Below are 16202 nucleotides of genomic sequence, written 5' to 3'. Positions count from 1 at the left end.
TTTCCAATGAGTCAACTCATCGCATGAGGTGGCCAAAGTATTGGAGTTTCAGCTTCAACATCAGTCCTTCCAATGAACACCCAGGACTGATCTCCTTCAGGATGGACTGGTTGGATCTCCTTGCAGTCCAAGGGACTCTCAAGAGTCTTCTCCAATACAAGTCAGTAATTCCACTTCAGGGTATATTAACCGCCCCCCAACAAAAAAGAAAAATGTGAAACAGACACTCACACAGATATTTGTATTCTTATGTTCATAAGTTTATTCAAAATAGCCAAAAGGCGGAAGAAACATGGATGTCCATCAGCAGATGAATGGATAAACAAAATGTAGTATATACATATAATGAAGTATTATTCAGTCTTAAATAAAATTTTGCCACAAGCTACAACATGGATAAACCTTGAAGACATTACGTAAAAGAAATAAACTAGTCACAAAAGGACAAATACTGTATGATTCCACGTATGTGAGGTACCTAGAGTAGTCAGGTTGACAGAGACAGAAAGTAGAATGGTGGTTGCCAGAGGCTGGGAGGAGGGGTGAATGTAGAGTTATTGTTTAATAAGTCCAGAGCTTCAGTTTGGGAAGAAGAAAAAGTTTTGGAGATGGTTGGTGGTAATGGTTGTATAACAATGTGAACTTATTTAGTGCCACAGAATTGTCCAATCAAAAATAGTTAAAATGGTTTAAGTTATGTTATATATATTTTATTACAATAAAATTAGAAGAGAAGATCAACAGTATTGAATGAATTAACTGTCAAAAAATTAGAAAGAACTTTGTCAAAAATAGGTTAAATAAATTTAACCCACTCAATAGAGTATTTATGTAGTCAGTACATTTATTGATGGTGGCAGCACAGAAAACGCCCATGATGTGGTGTTAAATGGGAAAGAGGTAAAATTGTCGCATCCTATAATTGCAACTATAAATCTAGATCAAGGGAGAAAAACTAAAAGGAAACATCAAAATTCTTTAAAAACTTCCATTGGAGTAATGAGACTATTTGCTTTTTTTAAACCTATTTTCCTATTGTTTTTGAAACAGGATGTAATCATCTTCCATGGAAAATAAATTTATAATCAAAACTGAACAAGGAATAAGGGAAGGTTATAATAATTATTATTAAATAATTATTAATAAAACCCCTTTTAGTTATTACCCATAAAATCCAGAATGCTGGGGGGATTGGGTTTTTTTTTTTTTTTTTTTGAGGCTTTTGCAAAGTAGTACAAATACAGAAGGTGAGTAATAGGTTCCTAGAAAGCCCTTGTTCAATTCTGTGCTTCAAAACCTGCTTCAGGATTTGGATCACTGAGCAGGGACACAGAAGACAAGCATTTCTAAAGAAAGAAATTGTTCAAGGAGTGTCGTGTACTTGACATGGCAAAGATAACTTCCCAGAGGCAGAAACTGCATGTTCAGAGAGATACCTCTCTAGGTTAGGCAGACTCATCGCTGAGCAAATAGCCTTTAAAACTGCTTTCCCAAATGAGACAATGAGTGATGCTAAGTAGATTATAACTTGATTCTGTATCCATCTTTGTCTGGCATGCTTGCTGTCATTAGCTCATTATCTTTCAGCAACCACTTTTAGGCTTACCCTACCACCCACTCAGGGAAAAGAGAATCAGAACAAGAGAGGATCTGGGTTCAGATGGTGATATCTGCTCTTTAGTAGGGACAGGTAGAAGGCGAGCAAAGATGGTGGGTGGCTGTGTCACAGAACAGACGCTGCAGCTGCACCTCTGACCACTCAGTCATTTAACAGACCCTCCCACAACCTCCCACTTAGAGCAGCTCCCAGAGAGGGGAGTGACGGAGACCTGTGGAAGATGTCCCTTGAGGCACCAAGGTAACCAGCTTCCCAGAGGTCCAACAACAGTGTGCCTTTCTGATGTCTCCAGTTGTTACAAATCCCTCCCCGTAAGAGCCATTATCCAATCTGTCTTCCATAGCCATTGTTCCCAGCAGACATTGCCACAAAATATTCTCATAAATTGAGTTCCACTCCATGATGCTCTTGGATTCTGGTTTGAAAAAGTTTTCCAAAGTCCTAGCTTTCTTTTCTCCCCTCTGCCACTTTGGACCATTCTGTTGTCTCATCAATCCTAGGTGGTTCGAGATCAGATCTCTCATTGCACAGTGAAATTGCGCCAGACCACAGGTCTCATGGAGTACTGCCTGGAGGTGATTAAGGAAAATGATCCTAGTGGCTTTTTGCAGGTAAGTGTCAACTAGTTTCTGCTTTAGATTCTCAGTGTTCCATGAGACTGACTCTATGATGCCAAGGCCAGACTCCCAGCAGACCTAGCTGGGTATGGGCCGTTCCGCAATGGAACCCACCTTTGTGCTGCCTTGTGGATGTGGGTGCCTTTGGAACAGAAGACTCTACCTTCATAGGCTACAAGACTGAAAAGGCTTTTTAAATTTGTTTTTGTTTATGTTTGATCATGAAAACATAATTCCCTCTAAAGTTCCTCCAAAGCAAACTTATTACCTTGCTTAAGAATTGGGTCCCTTTACTAATATCTTGGACAGTTTTGTCAGAAATGTAAGTATACACATGTTTCTACCTTCTTTACACCTCCTTCTGGCAAGTCAGTGATTTCCCAAACAAAGTGAAATTTTTTCATTGTTTGGATGTCTCATGATTTCTTTAGTGTTGTTTTAGTGACATGCTGTGGTGTCAGCTAAATTTTACTTAACTTTTGATCCCAATGATTAGTGGACCCTTGATTAAGGAATATGTAGCTTCCTTCCAACTAACATTCTACCAAACTGGCCAAGAATGATAGAGGGGGGTGCCTAAATATAAGAAATGAAAAAGAATCAGATCATACATGAAGATGATGTATAGGATATCTTATCTTACAGATGATCATATGTAGCGTCTCTGAACAACTTAATAAAACTCATTATTCGGCCTTGACATGATACCCATAGCTTATATCAGAAACCTAGGATTGTTGGTGCTAGTGGATTTCACTAATTGCTAACATATTACGACTGAATGTTGTTGGCTTTTAGCTGATCAGTCATAAATAGCATGATCATGTATCCAGATCACATAATAGAGCAACTAACAGCTTCTAATTATATATAGCGATCCCTCTGAGTCCCAGAAGTATTCAGATTTTCATGATAAATCGCAGGTCACTCTCATCATCAGAAGCTCCTTGCTGCCTGCATAGAGACAGGAAGGGTGTGGGTCCCAAGGTGCTTGGTGGGGCACTCTAGGAGAGCCAAAGAGCAGTTTGGGTGCCCAGTGTGGGGTTGTATTTCTTAGGCTATGCTCTTTATTTCAATAGATTTCTGACGCCCTCATAAGGAGAGTGCACCTGACTGAGGATCAGTGGGGGAAAGGCACGCTCACTCCCAGGATGACCACGGACTTCGACCTGAGTCTGGACAACAGCCCTCTGCTGCAGTCCATCCACCAGCTCGACTTCGTGCAGATGAAAGGTGCGTGCCTGTGCCCCACCCAGTCAGAGCAACTCCCTGCTGGAAGCAGGGTAAAGGCAGCTTGCAGATTGCAGCAAACAAAAGGCAGCCACCAGGTTTATAAATCAGCTGAGAGGTGAGAAAGTACACACACACACACACACACACACACACACACACCTCTGGTTAGTGTTACAAAAATCTGGAGTAGCTCCCATCTTATTGTGTAATGGAAATGTATATTCTTGTAGCTGGAATATCAGATAAATCAGATGGACTCAATGCTCGCCTTTTTGAGAGACTTAAGAGGTTTCACCTGCTCAGCATTAGAGGAAGAAAGAGAGAGAACATCACTGTACGTAAATAACATCTTGTTACAGATGGTAACCCCGATATATTGATATAAATCAAAGGAGTTCAGCGTTGAAACTGCTTCTACAGGGATAGAGATAGTGGTAGACAGTTGATTGTGGATTAGCAGGAATTTGAGAGGATCAGAATTGGCTTTCCTATACTGGTCAGGAAAATGAGAGCCTGGGTACAGAAGGAAATGAAAGTATGTAATAAAAACTTTAACATTTAAAATTTTTTGGCCTCTGAAATTAAGGGGTATGGCAAGATCTCTTTGAGATTTGTAGTACCTGCTGAGGGGACATACAAGTACTTAAAATTATCTTAAGGAATATAACTCTTTGAAGAAAAGGTAAAAACTCAAGCCAACCATGCAATAATATTTTTATGGCAGTGTAAGTAATATCCCATTTGAAAAATATTTCTGATTTTTGAAAATCTTTTTATGGTGAAATAACTTATACATTCACAGTAAGTTGCAACAATAGTAAGGAGAGGTCCCCTATACCCTTCATCCAGTTTCCATTCACGGTTACATCTGACATAACTGTCACATAACATCAAAACCAGGAAATTGACATCAGTACAGTGTGTGTGTATGTGTAGTTCTGTGCCATCACATCACATGTGTAACCCACCTCTGCAGTCCTCTTTTATCTTCAGTTTCCTCATCTTTTTGTTTAATATGTATTGCTTTGGAATAATGCCTTTATTAATTTTTAAAGTAACTCATGTATAGATTGTAAATAAAAATGCTTTGTTGTAGTAACAAAAATATTTAGCTTTTACTGGCTGCCTGCCAAATCAGACATACTCTTTCCATGGATTACAAAATGCTTTCCATGGATTAACTTATTTTATTCTCCCAATCCTAGTAGGCAGCTGAGGACATTGAGGTGCAGGAAGACTGGGTTACTTGCCTGGGTTCACCCAGCTAGTGACTGGCAGGGCCAGAATTCAAACCCATGGAGCATGGTTCCAGAACCTACACCTACAACTTCCAGTTTGTGCTGTAAAGTTAGTGCCTTACTAAGCCACTTCTTCAAGAAATAACTGAATTCTTCTCTTAAATTTGAGAAATTTAATTTTTTTTTTTGTTTCAGCAATGCTTTCAGGCTTTAAAAAAAAAATTTTTAACACCTACATGGCAGCCTGTGGTGTGTCACCATCCCAGTAATATGCAGAGCCCCCTTGATCAGCCTCTTTCTGTCCCCAGTTCCTTCAGCAAGGTAGAATCATTGAAAGGTTATGTCACAAGTAGCTCAGAGGAGAAAATGTGTCACAAAAGCGCAATGTAAGGGCTTCTGGTGAAAGAGAGAAAAAAAAGAGTCAATCCAATTAGCCTTGGTGATGGGGCAGGAGGAGGGGCAGGTAGAGCATAGAGGCCTCAGGGCTTTCAGATACTTTAATCAGCTGAAAGCCCTCTGCTCCCCCGTCCATTCTGAGCGATGTCCATCTGCCATGGTGGAGTCCAAGCCAGTTGACACAGTGGTAACAGTTGTATTGGAGTAAATGGGCCTTTCCTTGGAGGTAGCAATTACAGGTTCACGTGTTGTGCATCACAGATCACACTCCTAAAATATTGTCACTTGGCCACTTAGGGCTGCACACAGGCGTAACTGTGGACATGACTGTACACACAGCAGAGAATGCCATGCACGTGAAAGGCCAATATGCAGAACACTCTTACAGCAAAAACTCACTAGAATACAAAATTATCCAAAACAGTTGAAGTTAGTATAGTAGGCCACTTGTATGAGACTGGATTATTCCATTTTCCTTTTCTTTTTAATACTTCATGTTAATTTACTTCTGATAAGTATCCCTCTGAGGAGTTAATTTTTATGTTTAGGTGTGTGTGTGTTGTGTTCACTACAATTAATTAATTCAGTAAGAGCCCAGTCCTCCTTAAAATCTGAATAATTTTTATCTGTCACACTTTCAAAGGAGAGAAAAAGCCAAAAGGTCATCACCCAGAACTCAGTGACCTGCAGTTAAGACTTCTCTTGCTTGCCCCTTTGATGTCTGTTAGCATATACACAACCATGCCTAGTGCATTGTTGATCTTTTTATTTTCTTAGGATATTCATAGTCAGTTTAGCAAACTGAGCTTCACAGTCAGGAAAAATATCTCAAGAAATTGCATCCTCATATCCATGTAGTAATAGCCAAATTTAAATAGCACTTGAAATGGTGTTAATCTGACCATTGTAAGACTAACAATATGTTGGTTTAAATATATAATTTCTAACTGTGCTAAGTGGATTAGTAGAAAGTTTTAAATATTTTCAAAGTTACTTGAAATAGGCATTTAAGTCTGTGACTCAAACATACAACTAAAATATCTGTCTACTTCCTGACCCAAAATTCGAGAATCTCTCCAGTTTTGAAATTTTATCTCAGTTGCCTTTTTTTTAAACATCAGAGAATACAGGTCTCTTGCTCATTTTAAAGTGTTCTCACAGCATCTGCTACTCAACTAAAATGCATTGTCTAAAATTATTCTCTTATTAGCTAAGGATTTAACTGATCTGCTCTTTTGGATTCCATATCACCCTCAAGCAATTGAGATCTGAGTGAAGAATGTTGGTACCCTCTTTGTTCAAACATCACAAAATGTAAGGGCATTTTTCCAGTTGCATTTTGATTAGAAAATCATCTTACCCTCTTTCCAGACTACTGGGAGTGGTATTTGATCTCTCAGGCTTTTCTTTTGTAGAAAACAACCAATTAAACTTTGTTTTCTGTTTTTATTATAGAGTAATAGAAACATTTTTCCTTAATTCTAAATTGCTATTTTCAACTTTTACCTGGTCATGGGAAGGAAATTTTAATATCTTTTTTACCAGTCTATCAAGGGCTCTGTTGCTTGGCTCAAAATAGATTCCAAATACATACTCTCTCCCAGAAAAATATTATTACCCCAGAATTGTTTAAGGACACAAAGTGTCCCAAAGTTCATGAGTTAGTGCTGAAATAAAACGCCAGATGCCAGGGTATTCATTCTGACACAGGGTGAAACATTGACCTGACCTTTTTAACATCAAGCCTTTTTAACACATAGACCAACACATATTAATCTCTTGAGTGCCTCTACTCACCTAAGGACACATTTATCTCCATTAACTCATGTTGAATGTTAAAAAGCCCTGAATATGCACCAAGGTCATGGGCAAGGACAATGTGATCTAAACAGATTCTCCTATAGATCATGGAAAGAGAACACCCAGAGGTTTGGCAGAGATGGGGATAAGCATACATGGGGTGGTGGTGGTGGTTTAGTCCCTAAGTCATGCCCAACTCTTACAACCCTGTGGATTGTGGCCTACTCTGTCCATGGGATTTCCCAGGCAAGAATACTGGAGTGGGTAGCCATTCCCTTCTCCAGGGGATCTTCCCAACTCAGGGATTGAACGTGCATCTCCTGAATTGCAGGCAGATTCTTTGCCACTGAACCACCAGGGAAGCCCCCATAAAATATGTGGGAACTTGCCTGAAATCTGTTCATGCTCTGGGGGCCTGGAATTCGTGTCCTCAAAGCCTGTGTGCAAGTTTATCCTCAGCAAAGTACTAATGCCAGCTTTTCAGAAACAGCCCGTTCTGCTGAAGTCTAAACTTTCCTCAGATGCTATTTGTATTGTTCAACCATCACAAAAAGGAATGATAGTCCACAAAGGAACCTTCAGGGATGATGACAGTAAAATTGCTCTCCCAGCCACTACAGCTCTTAAGGTGAACTATTATAATCTATACCAGCAATTCTTGAGAAGCTTTATCATTCACATTATAGGAACAAAGAAGAAACATTGCTCTTGGAATTAGGCCTGCTCTCTCCCTCTAATTCACTATTACTGAGCCCCAGACTGGAGAGGCAGTGATGTAAACATCCAGCCCGGGGAGCCAATCTGCTGGGCGTCAAAACCCAGCTCTGCCGCTGCCTCGCCCTGAATCCTTCCTGTGTTTCGGTTCCCTTGTCTACAAATAGAGATAATAACAGTACCTACCTTGTGGGCTCGTGTTGAAAATTAAATAAGTGGACCCATGTAAGCCCCTCCCCACAGTCTGGCCCTCAGCAATGTTTCCACCTCATAGGTCTTCTCATAGCTCCTTCCCAGCTCCCTCACAGCTCCTTCCCTCACAGCTCCCTGTTCTCCCATGTCCTCACCACACTCTTGTGAACCCTCACAGAGGAATTCTGGGTGGTTGTGAGGACTGTCAGTCTGAAGGATTAGAGAGAAAAGTAAGAAAATAAAATCATGAGAGATAATTTGAACTAGAATGATCTTAAAAAGGTAAGACTTTGGAAAACCTTGGTATAACAGGCCACAGGTGGCAGAATTTAATTTCGAGATGAGGCTCCACCAGACCCAAAGGAAGTCAGTAAGAACAGCTACCATTCTGTGTCTAAGAGAATTTTTAGCCGGAAGCTTGATTTTACAGGCTAAGAGGATACTGAGTAATAGAATTCTCATCAGGTCAGGGGAAACTAGTTATTTAGGAAAAATGAAGATGTCCAGGAATGATCATGAATGTGTTAAGATAGTTATTGTAGCTCCAATTATAGGAATTTCAATAAAACAAAACCTTTTCTCTCAGAGTTCAGCCCAGGAACTGTAATGCTATCCATTTCCAAACCATAAGAGATAAATCAATTTGAAAATACTCTGGATTCTTGTAGGCCATTTATTTTATACCTAATAAATTGAAAAGGGGTAATAAAGATACAGCACCCAGTATAAAATCTGTTGTTTTGAAATGCCAGCCTTAGTCTTTGTTAACAAGACTGCAATTTTGTCACATTTCCTTTTATATACAGTGTCACTTTGGGGTAGATAAGGAAAAAGAAAAAATAATTCTCAGCACATTGAGAAACAGATTTAGACACATGCAAATGTTCCTAGGTTCCTTCCATCTCAAAGGGCCCTTTGAAGAATGGTATGCTTAAACTTGTCAGATTTTGTTGTTGTTACTGTTCAGTCGCAAAGTCGTATCCCACTCTTCCTGACCCCTTGGACTGCAGCATGCCAGGCTTTCCTGTCCCTCACCATCTCCCAGCATTTGCCCAAGTTCATGTCCACTGAATCAGTGATGCCATCTAACCATCTCATCCTCTCTCACCCTCTTCTTCTGCCTTCAGTTTTTCCCAGGATCAGGTCTTTTCCACTGAGTCAGCTCTTCACATCAGGTGGCCAAAGTATGGGAGCTTCAGCTTCAGCACCAAGGACTGTCCTTCCAAAGGGTATTCAGAGTCAGATTTTACTCCACTGTTAATATGTTAAGAGGTATTCTTTTACTATAGAAAAAATTTAAATGACAAAGTAAGTTTCTAACTGAAATAGGGACCTTAAATTAACCTCCAGTTAAGTAACAGGTTCCTGTGATATGCTTAGTCGCTCAGTCGTGTCTGACTCTTTGAGACCAATGGCCTGTAGCCCACCAGGCTCCTCTGTCCATGGGGATTCTCCAGGCAAGAATACCAGAGTAGGTTGCCATGCCCTCTTCCAGGGGAACAGGTTCCTGCTGCTGCTGCTGCTAAGTCGCTTCAGTAGTGTCCGACTCTGTGCGACCCCATAGATGGCAGCCCACCAGGCTCCGCCGTCCCTGGGATTCTCCAGGCAAGAATACTGGAGTGGGTTGCCATTGCCTTCTCCAACAGGTTCCTAGATGATATCTATTATACATAAAAAGTCATTAGAATCATTCAAAGGAGTTCTGTCTTCTGCCTCCTCGTTCCAGCCAGTCCTGTAGTCTAGTTAGTGAATGAAAGTGAAAGTGTTAGTTAGTTGTGTCCAGCTCTTTGCGACCGCATAGCTGTAGCCTACCAGTCTCCTCTGTCCATAGAATTCTTCAAGCAAGAATACTGGAGTGGGTTGCCATTCCCTTCTCCAGGAGATCTTCCCGACTCAGGGATTGAACCTGGGTGTCCTGCATTTCAGGCAGATTCTCTACCATCTGAGCCACCAGGGAAGCCTAAAGCAGTGCATTTCCTCCAAATCTAGGGGTTCTGGTATCTCTGAGGCTGCAAAGCCATTGTTCTCTGATAAAATTCCATTTCTTGTGCCATTGAAACTCGAAACAAGATTTCCTTTCATAAACTGATGACCTCCAATTCACTGGTCATAATTTTGATTTAATTATGTTTGATGTGTTAACTTACACATGGTTCTCTTGTAATGTATCAGCCTTCTTAAGTATAATAGACCTGCTTCACCTTTACATCTCATATATTATAGTCCCTGCTTTTGCTTTCTAGGTTATCCACCATAAAACCTGTTTTCTAAGCCGCTGTTAAAGTAACTCTCTTCTTAGTTGGGGTGACTGGCAAAGAGCAGATTTAATTTAGGGCATGACACTCTGAGTTCAGTTTTGGTACAGCATACCAGGTGTTCCACAATTAACATTTGTTCATCTGAATGTCCCTGGACATGGTCCAAACCATTCTCTCCCATGTTAAAAGTGCTACAAAAATAAAATCATGTTTTGGTGCTGAAAACAATTTTTAAGCAGTTAGGAAAAACACTGCTCCCAGATTCATCAATTGAGTTCATATGTTAGGAACTAGGATTATTCATTCCCTGATATTTGTATGTCTGTATGATTGAAGGCTCTATTAATCTGCAGGTTTTATAACAAGTCTCAGCACAGAAGGGGGAGGGGGTATTGTGACTAGTAACACTGTGACAGATTTTCACAAGGTCAGGAGGACACTCTGACCCTCCCTGCCAGCCCCCATCTGTTCCCATGGTATTCTCTGGCTCACAGTTGACTGCTAAACACCAACACAAAAACAGACTTGGGCTAGTGCCATTATCAAGGCATAGCTACCTAGAAAGAATGCTGTCAAATTCCTCACAAGTTTCAAAACTGAGAAATCACTTTTGTATCCCTTGGTACCAAATTTTCAAAAATCCACAGCTGTAGCTACTTAAGTGAACAAAATCTTGAGTGGAATCACTAATAAAAAATGAAAGAACCTTAGACATATATGTAGTGGTTTCAAAGTTGTTTCTCGGCATAGGCAGTCCCCATTTTATTAAATGCAGTTTAAGGCTCAGAATAACTTTATGATACATGTATCAACCGTGTTATGGATGAACTAGGCTTTAGTGGGCAAGATGGGAAATTCGTACGCCACAGGAAACATTTCTCTGAGGCGTGAGGCCTTCCATGCTGAAGGGGATGCGAATACAGCAGTCGTCTCCCCTCTGGTTAAGGTAGGAAGCACTGCTATGAGCTTGGAAAGGCACCAGAGAAGAAATGATTGCCACGCCTGGAGACTCTGTGAGGCAGATCCTATTCAGGTCCCCCGCTGCCCAGGCTAGGAACTTAGTCCAGCCACTTGTTTACAAGTGGGTGTTGAGCATTCCTAGATGCTGAAGTGTTGACAGCTCCACAGAAGTCAGGGTTACACTAATTTCTGTTTAGCTTCCTCTCCAGTCCCAGCGACTCCCATTCTGCAGCTGGAGGACTGTTGCACCCACAACAACAGTGCCACGTTGTCTTGGAAACAGCCGCCTCTGTCCACGGTGCCCGCGGAAGGATACATTCTGGAGCTGGATGACGGCAATGGCGGTCAGTTCCGGGTAAGTGGAGAACCTGCTGGTTGATGGTTTAATCGCAAAGTTGGACTCTTTGTCACCCCGTGGACTGCAGCCCACCAGGCTCGTCTGTTCATGGCATTTTTCCAGGCAAGAATACTGGAGTGGGTTGCCAAACCTACTTCTTAACCAAACTGGTGACGACCACAGAAGACTCTCCTCAGAGCCTCAGACCCAACCCAGCAGGGCCTGCACGCCCTTCATCTGAGGCCTTCATCCTTGTCCCATCGAAGAAGGATGAAGGAGTCCCGGAATAGAAACTGCCCCTCCCTGCTGAAGAGAAAGTACCTACAGTCCTGCAAGCTCTGAAGTCAGGCTGCCTGCCTTCCAGTCCCAACCGTGCCCCTAAAGCTGTGGGACTGTGCCCATTTTTCACCTCTTGAGCCTTCAGGTCCTCATTTGTAAAAAGGAGATGATAATGATAACATGTGCCTCATGCATTGTTGTTAGGGAGAAGGCAATGGCACCCCACTTCAGTACTCTTGCCTGGAAAATCCCATGGACAGAGGAGCCTTGTAGGCTGCAGTCCATGGGGTCACTAGGAGTCGGACACGACTGAGCGACTTCACATTCACTTTTCACTTTCATGCATTGGAGAACGAAATGGCAACCCACTCCAGTGTTCTTGCCTGGACAATCCCAGGGACGGGAGAGCCTGGTGGGCTGCTGTCTCTGGGGTCGCACAGAGTCCGACACAACTGAAGCAACTTAGCAGCAGCAGCAGCATGCATTGTTGTTAAGGGCCACTTGGATCATTCGTATAAAATTCTTAGCATACTGAAGCCCCAGCCACCAGTCTTCCTAGCATCCCCCTAAGGAGTTGTCATTTTGAGGCTGCGCTTTGGACTCAAATTATCTTTACTCATTACATCAGCATAATTTTGCAACATGTACAGCTAAAGAGGGAGGTAAATACCTAACCTATGCTAACGATACATTGTGCTAGGATTTATTTTAAGCTTTAAATATCACTCTTCCTCCCTTCCCTGTTTCCTCCCTCTTCCCTCTGTATTATGAGGAAAAATCTGAAAAGTCATGATTTCCCTTCCTGTACTTTGAAACTCTTATGCTTTGAATGTCATCTTTGTGACAGTTCCTGAAGCTATCAGTGGATTATAAATATACCAGAGAGACCACATTCATGTTTTCAAACCTGTTTTTTAAATATAAATCATACTGGTGAATAAAGAGCTCAGTAAGCATAGTATACTGAATAAATGCCAGCTTAATAAGGATAATGCTATCTGTGGTGGTGGTGGCTTAGTCACTCAGTCTTGTCTGACTACTATGACCCCAAATACCCAGTTTTAATCTTTGAAGCGCTATCTGCTAATGACTAGCATTCAGTGAGCTGACAGACCCATGCTAAATACAAGGCACTATGCTAGTCAGTTTGCACATATGACCTTATATAATCTACACACCAACCTCATAAGATAGGTATTTTTGTCCCAGTTTTACAGAGAAGGAAACTGAAGCTAAAAGAGGTCAGTTGAGAGCCCAGTATCTCACAGGATGAGTCAGGTCAGGCAGACCCCAAAGCACCTTCTCTCATCCATCCTGCAACACTTGCCTCCTGAACAACTTAGAACAAAGTATTGTATTAGTCCTCAGTCATATCTGACTCTTTGTGACCCCATGGACTGTGGCTGCTAGGCTCCTCTGTCCACAGAATTCTCCAGGCAAGAATACTGAAGTGGGTTGCCGTTTACTTTTCCAGGGGATCTTCCCCAGGATCGAACCCAGGTCTCCTGCATTGCAGGCAGATTCTTTACTGTCTGAGCCAAGTTTAAATGGTGGCCCATTCTTTTCTGACCCTCAGGAAGTATATGTTGGAAAGGAGACCATGTGCACCGTGGACGGTCTTCACTTCAACAGCACGTACAATGCTCGCATCAAGGCCTTCAACAAAACGGGAGTCAGCCAGTACAGCAAGACACTGGTCCTGCAGACGTCCGAGGGTAAGGCCCTTCAGCAGTATCCCTCAGAGCGAGAACTGCGAGGCGTCTAGAATGGCTGGCAAGCCCGGAGGTAACCCCACCACTGCCCACATTCGCAAGTGTTTCCATGACTTGCCCTGCATTCTGGCACAGAGCCGCTGTTTCTCTCCTGCATTTAGAGAGCTCATGGTGTGTGGACAGGATCAGACCAAAGCGTCCACAGCAGCAGTTCCAATGGCCTGGGCCGGCGGCTTCCTTTGATAACGCTCTAAATAAGCTGCAGCAGAAGAAGCTGACAAGTGAAGGCCTGAATGTGCCGCGATGTGTGAGGCGAATGTTACGTAGGCTCTAGGGCAGGCTCCCATTCTCCATGACACACGTCACTGGCCAGTTTTGCCCAGAGGATTCTAAATTGCTTTGTAGCACTTGCTCGTGTCTGAAGGTGGGCCAAGGTCCTTTCCAGCTGTGGATTTATCCAACTGAATGTGTTTCCAAGGGGTATGGGGCCCAGGGCTGTGCCAAGAGGGCCTGTTGGCCACTCCTGGTTAACCTTCACGCACCAGGACCAGGCTCCCTGTGGGCACCAGACAGGAGGAGACCAGCACCTTGGCATTACCTGGCCATTCTCACCTCTGCCAGTCCCTCTAGGCTTGGTTAGGCTGCCTGGGCCTTCTGCACAGGTCCATCTCTAGAGAACTTTTGCTTCTTGGCTATACTGTAAATATCTTGGTCATCAGAGGCAAGCCACCCATCTCAGGAGAGGGGCTTGGATTTGATGGCCAAGTATAACCTCTGAGCCGCTTCACATTTTCACTCTAAAAGCAATCATCATACATGAAATTAAACCTCTGGTGAGGAATTTGTGGTTGGTGCCAAAGCATTTTCAGACCTTCTGGGTGTCATTTTAATCACAGGAGCCACCCCCATCCCATGGCATTCTCCATAACTTCCCTCTGCAGAGCTAATTATGTTGATTTTGTTCACATTCAAAATGTTAGCTAAAAGAACTGTGGTGGCGTTTCCTCCCACTTCCCACAAACCTCAGCATGTGCCGGTCACCCTCTAAAATGGTTCACATGGTTAAAAACAAGCACAACTTAAATCCCACAGCAAGGTTGCAAGGCCCCTAGCTGTGAAAACCACACTTAGGGAGCACTTGTGTGTTTGAGTGATGCTACTCAAAGAGAAGAATTCCATGAAAGGGACAAGCCCACGTGACCTACCCTGACTTGGGTTATAGGGATGTGGTAGCTAAGCCTCCTCTGGGACCCTCATTTTGGCAGCTTCTCTCTGGGAAGAGAATTACCAGCTTGAGAGCAGTTGCCTTCCCAAAGCACCATGCTAAGTGCTAAAGCCCTCCAGGAGCCTTCCTAGGTGCCATACAGAAGGGCCTCAAGGGGGATGGCCTGGTTTCCCATGTGTGTATACAGCAGTTTGATTAAAGAGTGAAGTGCATGCCATCAGAGCAGGCAGACAATTTGTAGCAATGTTGTTAATCTTTGTTCACCAGACCTATGGGAAAACTATTTCTATTCATAATGCATCATGGAAATCATACTATTCTGCTAAAATCAGTTATAGCATAGCAGCCTGAGCACTTACGTCTCTCTTTTCATCCTGCAGGAGGATGTAGTTTCTAAGTTTCAATTAATGTTCATAAGATTATGGTGTCTAATAAATTACAGGATTGGAACTGCGATCCTTGGTACCACAGTCACAGAACTGGGGGTCATTTTCTAAAAGAAACTAACGGAACAAGTCCTCTTCCAACAAAGAAACTGTACTGTAGAAATTAATTTCCTCCATGAATTTTATATATTGTGTACAAATATAAGGTATGTATCTAAATACAAAGAACACCCTATCATCGTGTAGATGTCAGTATTCTCTGTTACTGCACAGAAGTGATTTTCTCATGATGAAATAAAGTTCACACACATACTTTCTCCATAACTTTGGTTTGTTCTATTTGTTTCTCCCTCATTCTAATTCATTCCAACAGTAAGACAAGATTTAGAAAGCAAGAAAAAATATAACGAATAGCTTGTTAAAAAAAAGAGAGATTTGATCAATCTGTAATCATTGAGAAAAATATAGACCTAAAGAATTATACCTCTTTTTTGTTTTTTAGAAATCAATGAGAAAATGCTGTTAACAGAGTTTTGATACATTAACTGAATTTATACTTTATTAATCTTATTTCCTACCATTCCTGGAAATGTTCACTTTGGAGATTTTTTTCTTTGCTGCTATTGTGGGTGATGGGATGGTTGGTTTGCTTCCTACTTTAACAAAATCTTTTATGTTCTTTTTAGCAAGAGTTAACCCCTTTCCAAGGTTCAAAATAAAAAGTCTGTATCACAGAAGGGTACAATTTCATATGTGATAGCAAGTCTAACTTGTATTTTCATGCATTTAGTCCAAGGTTGAAATCACTTGTCACTTTACCCTTTGAACTATCACAAAACCTTCTGCTGACCTAAAGGTAAAACATTATGTGGGGGAGAGCAAATGTCCACATTGTTTGTTGTGAATTCTGACCTTTTTTTTTTCAAAAGCAAATATATTTGTCTATTTGTTGGGCATTATTTGATAAGTGTCTGCTGTATGCTATGATATGGGTATAGAATGTTGAGCAGAGGTCACCCCAGATGTCACAGAGTTCACAGTCTAGGATGAGAGACAGGCCTTAAAGAAATAGACACACAAATATTGCATATTTACAAATTATGATAAACACTGTGAGAAAAGGAAAGGGGACCATAAGGAAGACATGATTTGTGTAAGGGAATCAGGAAAACAATGAAAAATAATTTAATACAATGGAAATTATAAAGAATGTGTTACAAAAAGAGATAAGGAAAGG

At 41.8% G+C, this 16202-nt stretch overlaps 1 protein-coding gene across 20 annotated transcripts in view; it reads left to right on the top strand.

The window, feature by feature from the left end:
- Positions 1-16202, top strand: part of TRIM9 (tripartite motif containing 9) — a 114893-nt gene that overhangs the window by 75579 nt on the left and 23112 nt on the right. For 13 of the 20 annotated variants that reach the window (XM_081507274.1, XM_081507272.1, XM_081507268.1 and 10 more), the window contains 4 exons: positions 2119-2229; positions 3315-3468; positions 11224-11381; positions 13219-13357. In XM_081507274.1, the coding sequence (XP_081363400.1) occupies positions 2119-2229; positions 3315-3468; positions 11224-11381; positions 13219-13357 (562 nt within the window). Of the gene's footprint in view, positions 1-2118; positions 2230-3314; positions 3469-11223; positions 11382-13218; positions 13428-13515; positions 15287-16202 lie in introns of those variants that run through there. The other 7 variants (XM_081507269.1, XM_081507261.1, XM_081507260.1 and 4 more) reach the window with 3 other exon arrangements.

The sequence above is a fragment of the Giraffa tippelskirchi genome, chromosome 7 (genome assembly GCF_054371585.1).
Source record: "Giraffa tippelskirchi isolate mGirTip1 chromosome 7, T2T-mGirTip1v1.2.pri, whole genome shotgun sequence".
In the NCBI taxonomy this organism is placed as follows: Eukaryota; Metazoa; Chordata; class Mammalia; order Artiodactyla; family Giraffidae; genus Giraffa; species Giraffa tippelskirchi.
This window is presented reverse-complemented; position numbering and strand designations above follow the sequence as displayed.